Source organism: Mus musculus, chromosome 11, assembly GCF_000001635.26.
Source record: "Mus musculus strain C57BL/6J chromosome 11, GRCm38.p6 C57BL/6J".
NCBI lineage: Eukaryota > Metazoa > Chordata > Mammalia > Rodentia > Muridae > Mus > Mus musculus.
The window spans coordinates 102429392-102450697 of NC_000077.6; the positions used below are offsets into that span (position 1 = coordinate 102429392).

At 55.2% G+C, this 21306-nt stretch overlaps 2 protein-coding genes across 3 annotated transcripts; one reads left to right on the forward strand and one right to left on the reverse strand.

The window, feature by feature from the left end:
• The first annotated feature begins 1115 nt into the window (after window positions 1-1115).
• Grn (granulin) lies at window positions 1116-7418 on the forward strand. Its single transcript, NM_008175.5, has 13 exons — window positions 1116-1149; window positions 3574-3718; window positions 3834-3959; window positions 4095-4179; window positions 4545-4654; window positions 4751-4886; window positions 5009-5118; window positions 5312-5435; window positions 5668-5765; window positions 5855-6100; window positions 6318-6551; window positions 6633-6857; window positions 6944-7418. The coding sequence occupies exons 2-13, from the start codon at window positions 3581-3583 to the stop codon at window positions 7079-7081; spliced, it is 1770 nt and encodes a 589-aa protein (NP_032201.3). The 5' UTR covers window positions 1116-1149; window positions 3574-3580; the 3' UTR covers window positions 7082-7418.
• A 171-nt stretch (window positions 7419-7589) lies between these two features.
• On the reverse strand, window positions 7590-18286 carry Fam171a2 (family with sequence similarity 171, member A2). Of its 2 annotated transcripts, none has more exons than XM_006533049.4 (8): window positions 18007-18286; window positions 14573-14800; window positions 14259-14351; window positions 10745-10903; window positions 10483-10662; window positions 10269-10385; window positions 10041-10146; window positions 7590-9518 (listed from the first exon to the last, which is right to left on the reverse strand). In XM_006533049.4, the coding sequence occupies exons 1-8, from the start codon at window positions 18122-18124 to the stop codon at window positions 8072-8074; spliced, it is 2448 nt and encodes an 815-aa protein (XP_006533112.1). In that variant the 5' UTR covers window positions 18125-18286; the 3' UTR covers window positions 7590-8071. The 2 variants fall into 2 exon arrangements, with proteins under 2 accessions (XP_006533112.1, NP_954670.2); NM_199200.2 differs by having other exon boundaries at window positions 10041-10167; window positions 18007-18272.
• Between the last annotated feature and the right edge of the window lie 3020 nt (window positions 18287-21306).

Here is a 21306-nt window from a genome sequence, read left to right on the forward strand (position 1 = left end):
TAAGCAATGGTCTGTTCTGGGGACACCTGTATGAATGTCATGGAACACCTATGCTAACACCATCAGGATGCAGAATGATGCACCAGTCTTACACACTTTCTGGGACTCCAGTGTAAGAAGCCCTCACGGAATTCCACAACCCTGCATGCACTCCTCTCTATGTAAGACTCCCACTGTCCTGAACTGTATGGCTGACCCCCATGGTCTCTATTCACCCACCATAACAATTCCTCGAAGGTGGGGACAGCTGAAACAAGGAAACCCCTTCCATCTCGACAGCCACCAGCCTACTCCACAGGCAGTGCCACACACTTGGCTAATGCCCTTATCTTGAACGTGGCTTTCAACCCTTGCTAGAGGCTGTCTGTAAAGAACAAGATATAAACTACCCAAGGAAAGGATTCACTGTCTTTCCCAATCTAGTTTCAAGTTCCTCTGTCCCACCTTATCAGCCTCTTAAAATTCTTTCAGCTTCAATTTAATGCAGTGCTATCAATATGGATTTAAATCTCTTCTTCCCCCCAGTTTGAGCCAATCTCCTGCCTCCTCCCTACACACATCTACAGTGCCCGGTACTCGCCCTTGAACCTTTATTAGATTTAGTCTAAGCCACTCTCCCCATTCAAACCTGGGGACTATTTATCTTCACCCTCACAACCATCTTCCAACTGGTTTCGAGTCCTTGTCTGCCAGGCGTGAAGAGACAGGAATGTACAAAAGTCCCGATCCAGAAGCAGACACCCTCCAGTAAACGACCTTGAACGCGTGCCCTCAGGGCAGCTCTCCTAACTGTGGGTGCCCTTAGGCATGAGGTGTCTCATCTCTGCAACACTCTGCCGCCAGAACCCAAACCAGCAAGCTCTGCCCTGGGGGAGGCGGGCTATGTTGTCATATGATTCTCTAATCACATGATCCCTAGAAATGGGGTGTGGGGAGAAAGAGGAAAGGGAGGAGGAATGTGAACTGAGTAGAAAAGAAACACAGCATTCCAGGAGAGTCCCGCCTCTACGTAGACAAGTAACCAATGGAAGCCCTGGATCTCCGAGCAATGGCTAATGGAAATTGAGGTGGGCGGGCCATCGTGCGGCCAAGCCCTAGTCCTGGAGCTGACCGCCAGATGCCTCCCAGGGAGCCCGGACCCCGACGCAGGTAGGAGGACCCTCTGCAGACAATCTCCCCGGCTACTGTCCAGAGGTCCAGAGGCCTGACCAGGCTGCCTGTGCAATTGAGGGTCCTCTGGAGTCTCAGCTCAGAGACAAGAGAAGACCTGCCTCTTGAAACTCCCCTAGGGGTTTCTGATGCACTAACGAGGTTGTTTTTTTCTTTTCTTTTTTGGAGGGGTGGGGGCAGTTGTTGTAGAGACACCTCCCCGCACCCCCTCCCCCCCAATAAGAGGCTTCTCTTGCCCAGCATGTCGGAAAGCTGCAGGCCTTTCTCCAGGACAGGAACCACCCCACTCTTGGGCCAGCTCCTCTCTTGTCCGTACTTCCCACCTCTGTCTCCAGGTCCGGCTCTTTCTCTTTCGGACGCTGCAAGTGTTCTCTGCGGCGGCGTGCATTGGGTGGGGATCTCCGGCCCTTGGCCCCCAGAGCTCAAAGGGGTTGCGAGCAGGACCAGGGCGTGATGGCTGAGTCCCTGGGTTGTGTCAGCTTTATTTCCTTTCTTGGGGGGCGAGAGAGCTAATTTCCGCCTCTCCCCGCCACTTTTCCCCCGCTGCCTCTCATCTGGATTGGCTCACCTTTTAGGAAATTCATTTCCCCTCGACACTCAGAGTTGGGGGGTGCCACCTAGTGGAAGATGTCGGAGCTAGGGCTTTGAAAGGCTCCAGTTCTCCCTAGCTGTGTAGTGTAGAGGTGGCCAGGGGCTCACCACTCCCTAGCCCCGTTGAGAGGAACTGGGTCTTCCCTACCCCTTCCTGGTTAGGAGATGGCCTCTGGGATGTTCTTTGAATTAGGTGAAAGGGCACTTGAAAAGACCTAGAGAAGGAAAGAGAAAGATGGCAGATCCTTCTATGTAGCCCAGGCTGGCCTGGGATTCACCTTATAGCCCAAGTTGGCCTGGCACTTGCAACCCTCCTACCTCAGCCTCCCAAATGCTGGGATCAAAAGCATGCCTGCCATGTGTGGGTGGCATTTCCTGTCTTTCATAGCCACCAGTGTCCAGGCAGAGAAGAATTGAGACACAGGGAGCAATTTCTGACATAGAGTGTCACTTCCAGGACTAAAACCCAAGTCTCTGTACCTACTTTTTAAATATTTTATTATTATTATTATTATTATTATTATTATTTTTTTTTTTTTTTTTTTTTTTTGGTTTTTCGAGACAGGGTTTCTCTGTGTAGCCCTGGCTGTCCTGGAACTCACTCTGTAGACCAGGCTGGCCTCAAAACCAGAAATCTGTCTGCCTCTGTCTCCCAAGTGCTGGGATTAAAGGTGTGCACCACCACCGCCCGGCTCCCACCCTGTTTCTATCCTGCTTGGGTCACCTGCCAGAAAAATGCTCTGTCCTGTCCTGTTTGGACCTCTGGCCTCTGGGATTCAGGGTCCTTCTCTGACAATATTCAGGGAGACCAGTTGGCATATGAACCCAGTCCCATATCCCGTCTTTTTTCCCTGACTTGATCCTTAGGCATGGATTTGAAAAGTGAAAGTAATATTATAATTACTGTTTTGCATAGTTGTTGCAGAGAAATACAGTAAGGAGAGGGAGAAAGACTCCCTAGAGGGTCTTTGAATATTGTTGGGTCATTCTGGGTTGCTGGGTAGGCCAGCTGGGCTGGGGAAAGGCTTATTAGGGAAGTGAGAGGCTCGGTTCCTCCTGCTGAGGCAGTGAGGCACTGTGCTGGGTCTTCCCACTTGCAGCTGAGTTTCGGTTTCTGAGGGGGGAGAGACGGAGGCGGTCCGTTTGAGGTGCCCTGGTGATGTCGGGAAGGGCTCACCATGAAGTTAGCTTTAAGGCTGATCCAGTCTCTGTGTCCCCTTCCCTTGGGTGGGGTGGGGGGACAGTTGTGGGTAGGCGGTGGCTGGCCCATAGGGAAGCCAGACCAGACCCCACTGACCACTGCACTTCTGTTTTTACAACTTTCTCCACTGCTCGGTTTCCCATATGATCATGTGACTGATGACTGTCCCTCTCCATCCCCCAAGGCTTTTGAAAGCTACAGGTGGCAGTTCAGTGCCGGCAGTGGGGCTGGCCATCCTCCTGTGTCTGCTGAGGTCTCCTCTGCCTCCCAGTTAGCCCACAGTCCCATAGATAAAGCCACAAAAGCCACATGCCTTCCTGACTGCCATACCCCGTGCCCCCCCCCCCCACTTACCCAGAGTCTCAGCCGTATGTGAGGCCATGAATCCACACGTGTTCATGCCCACAGTGTGTGCCAGCTGACGCATGTGCGCTTGCTGCACACTGGTAGGACGCTGACACAAGCGACACATCTGCTTGCTTTCCTGTTGGCTTGTTGAGAAGACTCAATGAAGCCAGGGCCTTGGTCAGAGCACAGGGGAGTGCGTGGCCTCAGAGTAGAAGGTGGCACAGAGTTTAAGGTGGCTGCCAAACTTTGCTTGGCATTTGTAGGCAGACCATGTGGGTCCTGATGAGCTGGCTGGCCTTCGCGGCAGGGCTGGTAGCCGGAACACAGTGTCCAGATGGGCAGTTCTGCCCTGTTGCCTGCTGCCTTGACCAGGGAGGAGCCAACTACAGCTGCTGTAACCCTCTTCTGGTGAGTGCCTCCTGCCCCAGTTGGCACCCCGGGCCTTTTGAAGGGCTGGCTACCTTGGATTGACCAGAGCAAGGCTGGCACAGACCCTTTGGTTGATGTCATCTCTTCTTTCCAGGACACATGGCCTAGAATAACGAGCCATCATCTAGATGGCTCCTGCCAGACCCATGGCCACTGTCCTGCTGGCTATTCTTGTCTTCTCACTGTGTCTGGGACTTCCAGCTGCTGCCCGTTCTCTAAGGTGACAGTGCCATTGGCTTGGGGAGTTGGGGTGTGTGTGTGTGTGTGTGCTTAAAATCTGTGTTTACCTCTTTCCTTCACTCTAATAGTCCCAAGCAAAAGCGTCTTGCTCACACAGACCTCTCTGTGTCCATAGGGTGTGTCTTGTGGTGATGGCTACCACTGCTGCCCCCAGGGCTTCCACTGTAGTGCAGATGGGAAATCCTGCTTCCAGATGTCAGGTGCTGTGGGGCACAGGGGAGGGGGGCATGTGGGGAGGGACATCGGGTGGCACCTGAAGGGCCCAGGAGCCCAACCGCCTGGGTGGCCCTGATTCCAGAACAGAGGGGCAGTTCTGAGAGAAGAAGGTGACAGATAAGGATGCCGAATTAGGGGTCTGGGGACACGGAGAGGCCATGCTGGAGTGGTTTAACACCACTGGATGCCTTAGTTGTCTCTCTGCAGTAGGGGCTACCTGGGAGATCACCTAAGCCCTGGGACTGGCCACTAAACCTCCTGTAGCTGGACCAGCAGTTCCTTCTTGACGGTCCTGGTGAATGGCCTTTGCTGACTAGATTAATGGAATTCTGGGTTCTTCTATTTGCAGATAACCCCTTGGGTGCTGTCCAGTGTCCTGGGAGCCAGTTTGAATGTCCTGACTCTGCCACCTGCTGCATTATGGTTGATGGTTCGTGGGGATGTTGTCCCATGCCCCAGGTACAGGTGTAGGGAAATGGTGACTAGCGGGTAGCGGGGTGGAACTGGGACCTGGGGCTGATGCAGATGGATTGAGGATTATCTGTCTCTTCTCAGGCCTCTTGCTGTGAAGACAGAGTGCATTGCTGTCCCCATGGGGCCTCCTGTGACCTGGTTCACACACGATGCGTTTCACCCACGGGCACCCACACCCTACTAAAGAAGTTCCCTGCACAAAAGACCAACAGGGCAGGTGAGGAGGCTGGGAGCCACCCAGCCAGCAGCACCTGGGGGGTGAAGCCACATTTGACTCTTGGATGGGAAAAAGTCCCCACCATCCTGGCAACCCCTCCACATGCCTCATTGCTCTTTCAGTGTCTTTGCCTTTTTCTGTCGTGTGCCCTGATGCTAAGACCCAGTGTCCCGATGATTCTACCTGCTGTGAGCTACCCACTGGGAAGTATGGCTGCTGTCCAATGCCCAATGTGAGTGAATGGCTGGATTCCCCTGAGCCCATATATAGTCTTACAAGGAGGCTCCAAGCACTGGGCTGATCCCTGAGAGCTCTAAGGCTCATGCTGCCCCCTAGTGGCGGTTTGAAATAGTGTACGCTATCAGCCTGGCTCGCTCCCTGTCCTCACTACTGGAGTTCAGAGACTTATACTTGTCCCAACCTAGGCCATCTGCTGTTCCGACCACCTGCACTGCTGCCCCCAGGACACTGTATGTGACCTGATCCAGAGTAAGTGCCTATCCAAGAACTACACCACGGATCTCCTGACCAAGCTGCCTGGATACCCAGGTACAGGACCAAACTAGACCCCATTTCATTCCCTCAATAAAGAGGGGTTCTTGTCAGTTATGGAATGGCTATCAGCTGGGTGGGTTTTGATGGCCGCATGGAGGGACCTGGCAGTTGTAGACCCTCTCCACTGGCCTTGCATGAGGCTCACTGTGACTGGGTTAGCTGTGTGCTCCGTTCTCCGCACCTGGTCCCACTGCCTTTGATGATTTGGTCTCTGCCCACCTCACAGTGAAGGAGGTGAAGTGCGACATGGAGGTGAGCTGCCCTGAAGGATATACCTGCTGCCGCCTCAACACTGGGGCCTGGGGCTGCTGTCCATTTGCCAAGGTACCTGGGAGCAGTGGGCACTGCAGTCCAAGCGGAAGGGGCAGCCAGCTTGGTACCAGTGCTTATTGGCTTTGCCCTGTCTACCTTAGGCCGTGTGTTGTGAGGATCACATTCATTGCTGCCCGGCAGGGTTTCAGTGTCACACAGAGAAAGGAACCTGCGAAATGGGTATCCTCCAAGTACCCTGGATGAAGAAGGTCATAGCCCCCCTCCGCCTGCCAGACCCACAGATCTTGAAGAGTGATACACCTTGTGATGACTTCACTAGGTGTCCTACAAACAATACCTGCTGCAAACTCAATTCTGGGGACTGGGGCTGCTGTCCCATCCCAGAGGTAACATAGAAAGGGAGGCAGCCCTGAGGGGGTAGAGATAGCATCTTGGCCTGGGCAGGTGGGTGGCAAGAGTCCCGTGGCTTTATTTCTTCTGCACTCTGTCTAGTCCAGGGTGGGTACCCAGTGCTGTGACCTGTCCCCAGCAGGAGAAGCTATGAGCTAGAGAGGTAGACTCCCATGGTCCTCTGTAGGGACATTCTTCTCTGCCCACCCCTAGGCTGTCTGCTGCTCAGACAACCAGCATTGCTGCCCTCAGGGCTTCACATGTCTGGCTCAGGGGTACTGTCAGAAGGGAGACACAATGGTGGCTGGCCTGGAGAAGATACCTGCCCGCCAGACAACCCCGCTCCAAATTGGAGATATCGGTTGTGACCAGCATACCAGCTGCCCAGTAGGGCAAACCTGCTGCCCAAGCCTCAAGGGAAGTTGGGCCTGCTGCCAGCTGCCCCATGTGAGTCTCCACCCCACCGCCCTGGGGGAAGGGAGCTGTGTTCTTGGGATATGAGTGTGATCCCATCCCCTCGCTCCACAGGCTGTGTGCTGTGAGGACCGGCAGCACTGTTGCCCGGCCGGGTACACCTGCAATGTGAAGGCGAGGACCTGTGAGAAGGATGTCGATTTTATCCAGCCTCCCGTGCTCCTGACCCTCGGCCCTAAGGTTGGGAATGTGGAGTGTGGAGAAGGGCATTTCTGCCATGATAACCAGACCTGTTGTAAAGACAGTGCAGGAGTCTGGGCCTGCTGTCCCTACCTAAAGGTCAGTGTGACCCTGACTCTGGGGCTGGGTGTGGCCATGGGCTGTATTCTGCCCTGTCTAGTACTTACTCTCCTTTGACTATCCAGGGTGTCTGCTGTAGAGATGGACGTCACTGTTGCCCCGGTGGCTTCCACTGTTCAGCCAGGGGAACCAAGTGTTTGCGAAAGAAGATTCCTCGCTGGGACATGTTTTTGAGGGATCCGGTCCCAAGACCGCTACTGTAAGGAAGGGCTACAGACTTAAGGAACTCCACAGTCCTGGGAACCCTGTTCCGAGGGTACCCACTACTCAGGCCTCCCTAGCGCCTCCTCCCCTAACGTCTCCCCGGCCTACTCATCCTGAGTCACCCTATCACCATGGGAGGTGGAGCCTCAAACTAAAACCTTCTTTTATGGAAAGAAGGCTGTGGCCAAAAGCCCCGTATCAAACTGCCATTTCTTCCGGTTTCTGTGGACCTTGTGGCCAGGTGCTCTTCCCGAGCCACAGGTGTTCTGTGAGCTTGCTTGTGTGTGTGTGCGCGTGTGCGTGTGTTGCTCCAATAAAGTTTGTACACTTTCTGAATAGTATCTGATTTGTTGCGCCAGGGCCCTCTGATACCAGCATTCCCCATAGGAAAAAAAAAATCACACATACACATACACATACACACACACACACACACACACACACACACACACACACACACACACACACAGAGAGAGAGAGAGAGAGAGAGAGAGAGAAAGACAGAGCTTTAACCTCACCAGCTTTGTATTTTTTTTGTTGTCAAGAGTGTTATCACATTATCCTCTAGTCTCCAGGATCGCCCCAGCCACCAGCCCTGTGACATCCAAGCAGCACCCCTCCCCTCCCAAGGGTCCACAGAGATTGCCCCTCCCTTCCCAGCCCTCACCCTAGCAGCTGAGGCTGGCTCGCCCCTCCTGCTCTCCCACAATAGATCTTTCTATGTACAGCCACGTTTATACAGGCACTGCTCCCCCACCCCAGCCCTCTTCCCCAGCCCCTCCCATGGGGGACCGGGTCCCTCCCACCTCCCTCTGTTTGGAGGCCAATCCAGGGTCCCTTCCCAAGACACTCCCCCAGCACATACCACAGATGAGCTCTGCCGACCCCTGAGCTCTTCTCCGGGATAAGAGCGCATGCCCCTCCGCCATAGCATCCCGGGGCGCGCACTCTGGGAACCTGCAGGGGCGGTGGGTGACCCCCGGGCCGCACTACTTGACGTTGAACACCATTAGCGGCCGCTCCTCCCGCCGCTGCCACGGGCTCTTCTTGTCGCCAGCCTCGTCGCCCACCTCCGCCCCCAGCTCGTCCTCCGGGCTGGTGAGCGAATCGCGCCGCAGCTCACTGGCGCTGCTGCGGGAACTGTCCCCACGGCTGCGGCCCCGACCCCTGGGTACCGTGGCTGCCCGGCCTTCGGGTGCCACCACCTCGTCCAGCAGGGGCGTTAGCGAGTTGTCCTCCGGCGAGCAGAGGCCGGTGCGGCTCTCGCTGCTGCTGGGCTCTGTGTCTTCGCTGAGCGCCAGGCGCGGGGGCGCGGGCGGCGGCGGCGCGGGCAGCTGCGCGCGCTCCCGCTCTTCCCTCGGGAGCCGGCGGCGCGCAGGTCGAGCCTCGTGCACGTCGACGCCTGAGTCCAGGCTGGCATCGGTGCTGCGGCCGCCGCTGCCCGCCTGCAGGTCGATGTAGGAGTGGCGCACTTGTGAATTGGAACGTCCGTCCAGGGATACGAACCAGGCGCGCGGGTGAGGCTTCACTCCCAGTTCCAGCAGCTTCTTCTCGGTTAGAGCCTGCAGCTCGCCGTTGAGCTGCGCCATGGTGGACTCGTTGAACAGCACCGGAATGGTGACCGAGCCGCTGACCGGTGCGGAGCGCCCGCCGCCCCAGCCCTCGCCGCCACCGCTGTCGCCTCCCGCACCCGCGTGGCCCTGCATCAGGGGGCGCTGGGGGTCGGGTTGAGGGAAGGGGCGCGCGGGGCCGGCGGCCGAGCCCTCCGGCGGGGTGGCTTCGTCGCCCACTCCCGCGGCGCCCGCCTCTCCGCCCAGGCGCACATAGTGTGCGGGGATCACCAGGGTGGGCATGACATTGCGGTACACGTTGTCCTTGAGGTGGTCGATGGAACCGCAGAAAATGAGCTGGCCCGGTTGGCTGAGGGACGGCGGCCGCGCCAGCTGGTCTACCGACTGTGACAGCAGAAAGTCGGGGGTCTTGCTCTCGGCCGCCCCCTTGTGGCCCAGATAATGGTCGAAGGATGGCGGCGGCGAGGGAGGCTCATGCAGGAAGGCCGCGGCCCCGGCTGGACCCCGCCGGTATTCGTCCAGGCTGGGCTCCAGCCCGCCAGGACCCTCGACGGAGCGGGCGCTCTTGAGCCCGGCACCCTCAACGGTGCGGGCACCAGGAGGCTCGGCGGCCGGTCGGCTGGCGGAGCGCGGTTTGGCACGGAAGAAGTCATCCCGCGAGGATGCTAAGTCTCGGGAGCTGGAGAAGGCCGAGTGTAGGGAGCCTGGGGGAGGGGCCTCGGGGTCTCCCGACGACGTAGGCTCCAGGGGTCCCCCGCAGATGAGATGGAGTTGAGACATCGACGTAGCCTGATCTCGTTTGTTGTCCGAGGGGCCGGAGAGCTGCAGCTTGCGGTGCTGTTGTCTAGGCTTCAAGCAGCGTCTTCTGCAGAGGAGGAAAGAGACAGGCGCTCAGGGATGCCGAAAGTAAAGGTATTTCCGTAAACCGCCACAGCTGCTGACATAAGGGATGGAGACAGCAGTGAGGTGGAGATGAAGGATGCCTGGAACATTCGAGAGAAATGGTGGGGGACCCAGATGATGTCTAGAAGCTGTTTGTAGAAAGAAGATCATTCATCTAGGAGCTGCACCCGTTCAGCTTCATGGGGGTAAACTTGGCAACGTTTGGCATGTACAGCAGCTAGGAGTGCCTGCTCTGGGAGTGAGAGCTGGGCTGGTTGGAGCCGCGATTGGAGTCTCTGCAGAGGCAAGGCCTGCAGGTCCTGCCATCTGTCACCCCATTCTCTAAAGCCACCAGTCTCTGGAGTCTTAGCTTTTGCATTGGCATTCTTTCCTGGAAGCACTTTAAGGATCTTCTAGAAGCATCTTTGGGACCCCAGTGCAGAGCACAGGAGCAGGGCTTGGGATGTGGTGAGAGAAGGTGGGACAGGGCCCCAGGTGAACTCACCTGCAGTAGTAGATCAGTAGACACAGCAGAATGAGCACCAGCAGCGCCAGGGCAGCCAGGATCGTCAGCAGGAAGATTGTGTGGTAGGTGCCAATGTCCTGAATGCCTGAGGTGATGGTAACCAGCCCTGTGCCAGGCAAGGGCTTAGGACGCCCTTCTCACCTTTCACAACTCTCCCACCCTTCCCTTCCCCCTACTGCCCCTCCCCCACTGCCCCACCAATCTCACCAGATGTAGGGGAGGCCATGGCAGCTACCCAGTACCCTAGCTGCGGGGAGACAAAAGTCCAGTAGAGCTGTCGGCCTTCCTTCCGAATCACACCAGTGCCATTTCGTACCCACAGTCCTAGAAAGAGGCCAGGGGAGTTCATCAGACTCAATGTTCTGCCACCTCCAACAGAAGCCCCATCCTCTAGCACCGGCACCCTGCCCCTAACACTTACCACTCTTGGGGTCAAACCTCCAGGCTGGAATGCTGGTGCCCACAGCAAGGGCACGAGGCTCTGAGGGCACTGGCAGGGACAGGTGAATGGGGCCTGAGAGAGGCACCTCTGTCCCATTGCCTGTTAGCAGGTGGACGCTCACAGCAGCCAGTGGTATCAGCTCCAGCCAGGAGCCATTGCCTGAAGGAAGAGGACACTGGTACCAATGGCCGCGTCCTTATGGAAGGAATGTGTCTCCCCTCTACATTAAGTACAGGCTCACCTGAGCTGGAGGCCTCGGTCCCCAGGAAGGCAGGGAAAGCCCGCATTTCCTGCTGGGTGCTGGCCGGTGTGAGCGAAGCCCAAAGCTGGCTGTAGGTGGAACTGACAGGCAGGCGGGCAGCTCTACGCTGGAACTGCACCCAGGGCTGGGAGCGGGCACCTGGATGGAAAGCAGGCACTGTGGTAGCCTGACCCAGACCAAAGCAGAAAGCAAGTATCCAAAAAAAGAGAACCACTGGGTTAGGCCGGGGAGGGTGGGAATAGAGAGAGGATGGGATAACCACAGATTGGTAACTTGAAGGGATGTGATAACGGAACCTCCAGTCCTGGAGACTGTGTGACCTTCCACAAATTACTCACTTCCTCTGAAGTTTCCTTATTAACATATAAATGATGGGGGTCATGGGACTGAAGAGAAAGAAGTCACCGCGGTCTAGAGGAGGGTCGCGGCTCATACAGAGGCTCTGGGTGCTCTTCCCAGTACCTACATGGCAGCTCACAACCACCTGTAATTCTAGTTCCAGGAGCCGGGCGTGGTGGCGCACACCTTTAATCCCAGCACTCGAGAGGCAGAGGCAGGCGGATTTCTGAGTTCGAGGCCAGCAAGTGAGTTCCAGGACAGCCAGGGCTATACAGAGAAACCTTGTCTCCAAAAAACAAAAAACAACAAAAAATTCTAGTTCCAGGTGACCCAATACCTTCTCTGCACATGATACACAGAAATACACTCAAGGGTGCATGGGTGCGCATGCACACACACCCAACACACACACACACACACACACACACACACACACACACACACACACACACACGTCATGTCCTGAGCCAACATCTGTGTGGTATGCATTGAGTTAGGTCATGGGATGCAGAACTAAGATCCCCTGTCTTCATGCTTAGGCTACTGCCTGCCTGCCTGCATGCCTATCTGTCTGTCTGTCTGCCTGTCTGCCTGTCTCACTATTTATTTATTTAGGTTTTATGGTTTTTTGAAGCAGGGTCTCCCTATGTGGCTCTGGCTCTGATGACACGCATGCTGTAGCCCAGGCTGTCCTGGAGCTCCCAGAGATCTGCCTGCCTCTGCTGGCCTGAGTGCTGGATCAAAGGTGTGCGCAGACACTGTTGGGCAGTGTGTGCTGCTCTTTACAGTTTCTCTAGAACCTTCTGCTGTGATGGGAAGAAGTGTTTTGTTTGGGCCCTCATTTAGCACCCACTGAATACATGTGGCAAGCGAGCCTGGCCCGGTGGCACACATGTGTAACGTCAGCACAGGAGAGTCTGCGGCACAAACTGGAGTCTCGGGCCAGAGTTCTCAGGCTGGAACTCTGAACTACAGAGTTCTGAAATACTGTCTCAAAAATTATAGAAAAAGAGAAAAGTGGCCAATGAACACTTTTTAAAATTCCTTTTCCTTTATTTTTATGTGTCTGAGTGTTTTGTATGTCTGTGTACCACAGGTGTGCAGTGCTCTTAGAGACCAGAAGAGGGCGTGAGATTTCCCCCAGACAAGTTAGTCTGTGAGGTACCATGTGGGTTCTGGGAATCCAATAGGACCCACGTACTTGGAAAAGCAACAAGTGCTCTTAAGCACTGAACCATCTCTCTAGCCCCAAATTATTTCCATTTAGATAGACACACATTAGCTTACTGTGCTCTCTCTCTCTCTCTCTCTCTCTCTCTCTCTCTCTCTCTCTCTCTCTCTGTGTGTGTGTGTGTGTGTGTGTGTGTGTATGTGTGTGTGGTGTTGGGACTGCGGGAGCAGACATATAAACAGAATTCCAATCCTGTGTGGTCATAGGTAACATTTATTAAGCTTCAAAATATGCTGGATGCTGTCCTAAGCAGGCTATGTATAGTAACCCCCTTAATTAGCCTAATGGCCCCTGAGGTATCAACTCCATTTTATAGATGCAGAAATGGAACCAGAACTCCAGCAACATACCAGGGCCACCATCCCTGGAGCCTGGCCCTGTCACCCCACACCCCTCTACACAAGTCTTTCCTGCTTTATTACTAAATGTTGGGAGCCTGGGCTACCCTGTGGGGTGTTATAGGGTAAGGGAGAAAGAAAGTGGGAGTTGCCTTTCTGGGCATGTAGGAGAGAGGCCCAGCGGTCACAGGCTACAGTGGTGTGGCAGCTGGGGCATTCTGACTAGTACTGCCAACGCACTGCACTTCACACCAACAGCCACGGAAGCCATGAGAGGGCAGCAAGCTCTGGGGCCACCAAGATCCATTCGTCATTTTAGAGTCCCCAGGGGGCATTGGAGGCCTCCGGTATGGGGTTATCCAGATGCAGCTGGCAAACAATCAATTTGCCAATAACTGGGTAAGAATTTAAACTGGAAGCCGGGCGTGGTGGTGCACGCCTTTAATCCCAGCACTTGGGAGGCAGAGGCAGGAGGATTTCTGAGTTTGAGGCCAGCCTGGTCTACAAAGTGAGTGCCAGGACAGCCAGGGCTACAGAGAAACTCTGTCTCGAAAAACCAAAAAAAAAAAAAGAATTTAAACTGGAGAGGGCTCTTTCAAACTCCAAACCCCACTGTGGCTCTGTAGTCCTGGCCAAGCACCTTATAGTATACTACGTACCAGGCCAGAAAGTACCCTGAGCCCTCACAGCCCTCCTGCCTGCCTGCCTGCCAACTCCACCCCCTCTCTCTCTAGCCCCCGCCCATCCTCTATCCCCAGCCCACCTAGCTCCCTTTATTAGCTCCACCGGGCTCCCCCCTCCAAAGGTGAGGGGCACTTCTGCCACTGTCCACCTGCTCTGTGATGCTCCCAGGATTTGCAATGGTGTTTGTCTGTCTTCCTACTTGCCCATGAGCACAGGCAGGCTGTGGGCTGTTCTTTTTCACCCCCATGCCCCAGCCCCAGCCCCAGCCGTGTGCATGGCACAGAGCAGGTGCAGAAGATGAGACTGAAGGCTTCTGCAGAAGGACCACTGAGGATGTCCCAGGCCACTGGAGAGACATCCAGTTGCCCTAGAAAGCCCTCGTGACTTCAGAACAGCCAGGCACCCAGTAGGTGCACAACAAAGACAGGTAGATCCACTGAAGATAAACAGGTCAGGGAAGCGGGAGAGAAATCACAAAGCCCCCAAGGAAACTAAATATTTATTAAATACCTGTGGTTTTTTTCTCTTAGCACATTTGATGCAATTTTTTAAACCTTAATTTGATGAAGTAAGTATTAACCTTCCACATCTTTTTTTCTTTCTTTTGTTTTTTTGGTTTTGTTTTTTTTTTTTCCGAGACAGGGTTTCTCTATGTAGCCCTGGCTGTCCTGGAACTCACTCTGTAGACCAGGCTGGCCTCGAACTTAGAAATCTGCCTGCCTCTGCCTCCCAAGTACTGGGATTAAATACTCTTCCACATCTTCTACACAAGTTAAGTATGGCTCAGAGAGAGGTAAAGTGGCTTGCCCTGGACACCCAGCTACTGTGTGAAGAAGCAGAGGTTTCTGCATACAGGTCAAGGATGGAAGAGGAGCTAAGGAATGGAGGGGGTGGGGCTTACCTGGCGAGCCTAGGAGGATGTGCACAAGGTCCTCATAGAGGATGAGGGTGGCTGGCCTCTCTGGGAGCAGGTAGAGGCTGACGGATGCGTACACTGTAAAACAGGCAGCCTGTCAGCTCTAGAAGCATTTCCTAGGTACCCCCTTGTCTTCATCCCAGTGGCTTCATCCTCCCACGACCCAGTATGCCCCAGCCCAGGAGCAGCTGCTGGGAAACTGCCCTTCCACCCGCAAGGACTATTTTGGGAAGGGGCTGATGGTGGGTCAGCTGCTGTCCAACCCGCTCCTCCCCCCCTCCCCCTGCCCCTGCACTCACACGGCAGCTTGTCAACACGCCAGGGCACTGAGTTGGTGAGGAAACCGGGGCGGGCAGCAGTGACCAAGACCCAGGTACCCAGGCGGTAACTGAGGGGTAGTGTGGCCACGCCCTCTGAGTCCGTAGTACCAGCAGCCAGAAGAGTGCGGTTCCCAAAGACGTCTACTGAGGCCCTGGCCAGGGGCACCAGCTCCCCGCTCACATATACCTGTACCTTGATCAGGATCTCTGTGGGAAGACGGGGTGAGGGGATGAGGAGTGAGGGAGGGGGCTGCTGGGGGAGAGAGGCTTGGGGGCTGACTCCTGGGGATCAAATGTAGGGCCTCTGTCTGTGAGTTGTGCTCTCTGCCAAAATCAGCAGAGGAGGAGAGAGGGCTATTTATCCCCTTTTTACCAGCGCTAGCCCATGCATACTTTCACAATTCTAAACTTGGGCAATGCCTGTGATGGGTGATGTCATCGTTATAATTGACAGCATTCCCCACTCCCCACCCCCATTCTTAATGGCTCACAAAATAGGAATATACTTTGCAGCCAGTGAAATGCTATATTTGCTAAAATATGCCCTCAGCCCATTTTACAGATAAAGAAAGTGAGGCTTAGAAGGCGTTAAGTCCTTGTACTGCAGTTAAGTGAGAAATCTGAGCTCTGAACCTAGTAGTCTACTTCTAGAGTTAAAAAATGTTAGCCAGTCTACCCTAAAAGAACAATGGTCTGAAGAGGAGAAGAGAGACCAAGAAAGAATGAGCCCTGGGAGAATGGGGAGCCTCAGGTGGAGGGGGAGAGGGCAAGATCGAGTAACCTAGAGGAAAGATGGAAGCTTGAGTTCTCAAGGAACAAAAAAAAAAAAAAAAAAAAAAAAATCAAGTCAAGCCACCAAGGAACCTGTCACTCTGTCACTTCTTACACACACCCTCTACCCAGGATCCTATCCAAAAACCCTTCAAATTTAGGGACCTGCCCCAGCTCCTAAGCTCAAAGGAGTATCTTGATCCCTCCCATCACAGTCTGTAGCTGGTCAGCGACAGTCACTCACCATGGCAACGCCCTCATTCCTCCCGGGAGATCAAGCAAAGGAGCTGGGGCACTGATGGGGATGGGCTACACGGAAAGCAGACCCAGGCCCAAGGGAAAGAGTGTGCAGGGACTGGGACGCATAAACATTTAAATTTCCAGGCTATCTGTGAAACCCCCCCCCCGTCCCCCACCTCCCTTCCTCCAGGGTAACCTGGCCACTCTGGCCCTGAAGGCGAGGTGCTTGGGTTTGGGTGGGTGATGAGGACTTAAATTACTCTCATGGATTTCCACAGGTCGCCTCTGCCATCTAACCCTTTCCACTCAGCACCCGCTTCTCCCTCAAGACTAGGCCCCGCCCCCGCCTTCCTAATGAGCATCATAGATTGGGAGACAAGTGGAGGATGCACTGGATGCTGGGGGAAATCCCAGGTAGAGAGGGAGCCTGGAGCCTGGAGCGGAGAGAAGAAGGGGCGGGGCTGGGGGGCGTGGGCAGCCTCAGAACCTCAAGGCCTTTCACCGACTTGACACTCCACAGTGACAGGTGTCTCTTCTCAGGCTTCCAAAGCAGGATACCACGCCTGGTCCTGGCATCCCATCCAGCTATTCCCAGAGCCCACCTCCCTCTCCAGGATAGGCCAGAGTCTAGCTTGTTAGGGTGGGGCACCCACTCTGCCCACTCCCACGCTGGCTCTCCAAGGAGTGGCAGTCTCCTGCCCCAGTAGGAATTCTGAGAAGCTAAAAGAGTCTGACTGCTCCCAGCCCCATTCTAGGCTTAGGAACAGCTGGAGAAAGCAGCTGGGAAGAGAGGATCCTGGAGTCTGAAATTTTGTCACTTGAGGGAAGCCTTTTGGCTCAAGGGCCAAAGCCTCAAAAGAGGTAGAGGAGGGACCTGGGAAACAAAACAGAGGTGGGCAGGTAAGGCCGGAAGGAAAGTCAGCACCAAGCTGGGAGGTGGGGCAGGTGTCTAGCAGACTCCTTTCCCTGCTTCCCCACAGCCTGGGCTCCCCGCCAGCTGCCTGAGAGAGCCCCTTATTCTGGCTGTATTCCAGCCAATTCCCTGGGCCCTTCCTCCCTCCCCTGGGCCTTGGAGGAGGAGAAGCTTCTTAGCTTGGGCCTCTTCTCTGGGAGATTAGGGGAGACTGAGGCACAGGAAGATCCCTCCCCACCCTCAAAGCTTGGCATTCCATACAGTATCTGCATCTCTCCACTTGGCTAGCCCTGCCTTGTTCCAGGAGGAAATCCGACCTCCTTCCTTCATCCGGACCCTACTTCCCTCAACCAGACCCCCGCCTTCCGCCTTTCCTGCTAGCTTCTGGTGTGTGTGTGTGTGGGGGGGGGGTGGCATAAGGAGCAAAGAACACTGTTTCAGGATGGAACCGCAGGCAGGGAAGGAAGAGCAATTGTGGGGTGGTGGCGCAGGAACCAGAAAGGTGGGAGAGGGAAGCAGGGATGAGGAGAAGAGAGGCCCAGAGCACCCACGAGTGAGCTGTGGAGTCAGGGTGTCCAGCTCCCAATGCAGGGGCCAGCTCTACCTTCACCTCACACACCCATGTGGGCCAGGTTAGGCGTTAGGAGGGTCAGGGTCTCCTTTGGGGGCGGGGGAATGAGTGAAATGAAGAAGGGAAGCTGGTAGAAGAGAGTAGTAGCAAGAGACAGGCTGGACAAGGACCCAGACACCTGCCCTCTCAGCTGGTACTGCCCACAGCTAGCCAGCCAGCTCAGCATGGCTCCGTGACCACAGCCCTGCCATGCGCCTTGAGCCGGGAATCACAATAACGCCTGTACTCGCCCCCCCCCTTCCAAATGCATCCCCTCCCTCTAGCATGAGCTGATCAGTGTTTATTCGGTGAGCCCCAAATTCTAAACCTGGGGGGGGATTGGCTAGAAGCTGTCAGGCTCCTGGGTGAAAACCCCATTCGAGCAGTCAATCCCGCCTACAGCCTCACCCACTCCCCCTCTCCCCTCCCCCCTCGCAGCCCAGCTCTAAGCTCCCAGCCCCAGTCCGGCCAGGGTGGCAGCCGATGTCTGCGCCCCCACCCAGCCTGGGTCGCAGCTAGGGACCCGCGGGGGGCTGCGGAGCCGGCGCCCGCCCCAGCCCGCCCCTGGGCGGGTGTCTTCCGCAGACAATAGCTCTGGCTGCAGTGCCTCGCGGACCAGGAGGGAGAAAAACAAGTCGGAGGAGGCGGCAGCGCCGAGCCTGGAGACCCTCGCCCTCTCCATTGTGTCTCCCCAAGACCCCCGCAGCAAACAGTCCCCCAATCTCTCCCCCAGAAGCACCGATCTCAGGTCGCCTTCCCCCCGCCATCCTGGGAGCAGAATGCATCCCAAGTCACTAGCACCGTGAAGAGGGGGCCAGCGGTGGCAGCCGATCACAGGGTACAGGCCCACGATCGCCGCCCCTCGAGGCCGATACTCACCCTGCGGGCTGGGGGGCTCCGGCGGAGACTTGCCGGGAGCCCGGGAGGCGCCGCCGAGCAGCAGCCCCAGCAGCGGCAGCAGCCGCGCGAGGACGCCGGGGCCACTCGGCGGCGGCATCGCGGGGCTCGGCCGGGCCCTAGCGGTCCATCGTTGCCGCCCGGCCCTGATCGGCCGGCCCCGCTCAGCCCCAGTTCTGCACCGCTCTGTGCAGCTCCGGGTTGGGCTCCCGCTCCGGCTGCGGCGCCCGCTCGGCGCGATTGTCTCTGCCCGGAGCGGCCGCCAGCGCCCCCTGCAGTCGACACCCGGCACGGCGGGCCAGCGGGCACCGCCCCCTCGAGGCCCGGCTCTGCCTGCAGCCCACCCGGCAGCCCCCACCCGGTAACCCAAGATTCCAGACAGCAATGGAGTGCAGCGATTAGGGGGCAATTACCCGGGTTGGGGTTGGAGAGCTCTTGAGATGTGGTGTAAAATTGAGGGGTAGGAGAATGGCTATTGCCTACTCCTAAGGGCTGTAGTTGGAAAGAGTGAGAATTTTCTTCTCCCACACCGAGAGCTCCGTAGTGTTGAGGAGGCTGCGGTCTCCATCCAACATTGGGAAGCTGACCTGTGGTCATGTCAGCCTCCTCCCCCGCCCCCCATGACTTCCATTCAGAAACAGGCAAGACAAGTTCCTTACAGCCTTCTTAGCCTCTCTTGCTTTAAAGAGGATGGTCTGAAGTTCAGAATGACCTCGAACTCATGGCCCTTTTCCTGCCTCCGCTTCCAGAGTGTTGGGATTTCAAATGCAAGCCGCTATATTCAGCCTCACTTATCCTTTAAAGTGACAATCATAATAATCTCTACCTAGTAACGTGGTTGAGATACCAAGGTGTGTGTGAGGGGTGGTTCGGGGTGATGGTGGAGGAATGCCAGGCACCTTTTATCCCAACAGGAAGAGCTCTGTGAGTTCAAGGCCACTTTGCTCTACATAGCCAGTTCCTGGTCCTCTGACACAAGTCTGACAGGTGCACCGGTGCAGTAAGTGGTGCTATTGTTGGCCGGGGAGGGGCTTGCCTCCCTTGGAGTAATAAGACCTCCTTCTGGAGGAGACATCTGGCTAGAGAGGTTTTGTAGAAGTGGAAGCAGACGCCTCCCCCCACAAAAGAATCCCATTGGTTCCGGCATCCTGATTGACAAACTGGATCTTCCTTCGCTGAACCCCATGTTTGAAGACAAGCTCCCAAACAACCTTTCTCTCCTTATCGTTTCTGGCTGTCACTATCCCTTAGCTTCTGTTTTGCGTCGTTCTCTCTGCCCAGTCACCTCTTCAGCACAGCCTGCTACCCAGGAGACCTATGACAAGGATGGCTTCCCCTAGGGGACGCAGCAGGCTTCCCTCTGACTAAGTCTCTCTACTTAAGGGGGCAAAGTCACCAGGTCTTTCCCTTCATCCCTTCCTTTCCTCTTTCCCTCTTTTCCTTCTTTCTTTCTCCTCCCCTCATTTCCATCTGTTTCCTCTTCCTCCTCCTTCTTCTCACCGCCCCCGCCCCCCACCTCAGACCCTGGAGTAGCCAGCCAAGGGTAGAGGGGATTGCACGCAGCATCTCTTCCTTTTTAATAGAGATTTCCGTGTAACCATATTTCCCAGTTCTGTGCTTATGTAACTTTTTTTTTTTTTTTTTTTTTTTTTTTGGAACCTAAGTGCAGGCTTTAGCGCTCTTCCTTGGTGAATTTCATCGTGTTGGTCTCAAGCCGACTTCACAATCTGTCAGAGCTCCCTGGAATCTGCCTTGCTTGCCCACTGTATTATCCCTGTGCCTGCCACAGCCAGGAGTTATCTGTGGGGCAGAGAGGCTACTGCTGCCTTCGTTCAAGGATCTCCTGATGTCTCTAGGCAGCCCAGAGTTGACATGGAGCTGAGACACCCCAGAGAGACCCCCCCACCGCACCCCAGTTTTATCAGGATCATTCAGATCTAAAATCCCAGCCACTACAATCCCGCTCACATTTCTCTCGTCCGTGAGGCCCAAGGCTAAAATGCTTTGCTGGGATCAAGATAGGTGGTCTGGGCCATTCAGTTGCAATGACTGACTGACTCCAGAGGAAATTTGGCTGGTATTCAAGGATCACGGCTTAATCTTTACTTAGATATTCAGTCACCCAGCTAGAAACCTGTTCTGGAACTTGCCATGCATGGATGTCAAATCATTGTTATCAGGATTTACCATTTTACCCCTCTGGGTACAATCAAGTATGGGCTCTGGTGAGGTGAATATATGCACCTCTTCTGTCCCTGGACACGTAGCATTGAATTCAGTGTTCAAGGCGTGTCTGCTCAGCCACCACCCCTGCCTCCCTAACAAACAAGTACCCCAGGGCCCTCCCCACCCGGCTCCAGCCTCAGCAACTCCCTCTTTGCCAGAACTTGCCCCCTTGTTACTGGCAGAAATTTTTTTTTTCTGAACACTTTGCTCCATGCAGGGAACGGCTCTTTCATTGCCTCAGATCAACCGTCAGAGCCCTGTCCTTGACTACCTGGCTTCCCTTTGAAGACTTCGGGAAGTGGCGCCTCCACCAGCACCCACTGATATCTCCTCACCACTCCCCTCCTTCCATGCCTCCTTCCGCCTCACCTCACCTCTCCTCTTCTTCTTCTCCTTCTTTTTTTCCTAAGATTTATTTATTTATTTTATGTATTATGAGTACAATTATAGCTGTCTTCAGAAGAGGGTGTCAGCTCTCTGACAGATTTTTGTGTCATTACAGATGGTTGTGAGCCACCATGTGGCTGCTGGGAATTGAACTTGGGACCTCTGGAAGAGCAGTCAGTGCTCTTAACCATTGAGCCATCTCTCCAGCCTCCCTCCTCTCCTCTCTTCTCTCCTGTCCTCCCCTACCCCCTTTCCTCCCCTCCCCTTTCCTCTCCACATCCCCCTTCTCCTCTCCACATCACCCTCCTCTGTCTTTCTCCCCACCCTCAGTACTGAAGATTGAACTCAGGGTCTTGGACATAGTAAACGACTGCTCCCCTACTGAAAGTTGTCTCAGCTTTCTTTTTCCTTACTTTCTAAAAATGTGATAGAAATAGGACCGTTATTAAGGAGGAATGGGAGTAGGGTGGTATGCTGAGGAAAGGCATTGTCTCAGGGTTTCTATTGACTTGACGAAAAACACCAGGACCAAAAAGCAAGTTGGGGAGGAAAGGGTTTATTTGGCTTACACTTCCAGATCATAGCTCATCAGTGGAGGAAGTCAGGACAGGAACTCAAGCAGGACTGGAATCTGGAGGCAGGAGCTGATGCAGAGGCCATGAAGGGAGG

Coding starts and splice junctions, on each gene's coding strand:
- Grn (NM_008175.5), top strand. CDS start 3,581: ATGTGGGTCCTGATGAGCTGGCTGGCCTTCGCGGCAGGGCTGGTAGCC. Junction 5,766..5,854: donor GCTGCTGTCCATTTGCCAAG/GTACCTGGGAGC, acceptor TGTCTACCTTAG/GCCGTGTGTTGTGAGGATCA. Junction 6,101..6,317: donor GCTGCTGTCCCATCCCAGAG/GTAACATAGAAA, acceptor GCCCACCCCTAG/GCTGTCTGCTGCTCAGACAA.
- Fam171a2 (NM_199200.2), bottom strand. CDS start 18,124: ATGCCGCCGCCGAGTGGCCCCGGCGTCCTCGCGCGGCTGCTGCCGCTG. Junction 10,904..14,258: donor CATCCTCCTAGGCTCGCCAG/GTAAGCCCCACC, acceptor CTTTCCATCCAG/GTGCCCGCTCCCAGCCCTGG. Junction 10,386..10,482: donor GAGGTTTGACCCCAAGAGTG/GTAAGTGTTAGG, acceptor GCCTCTTTCTAG/GACTGTGGGTACGAAATGGC.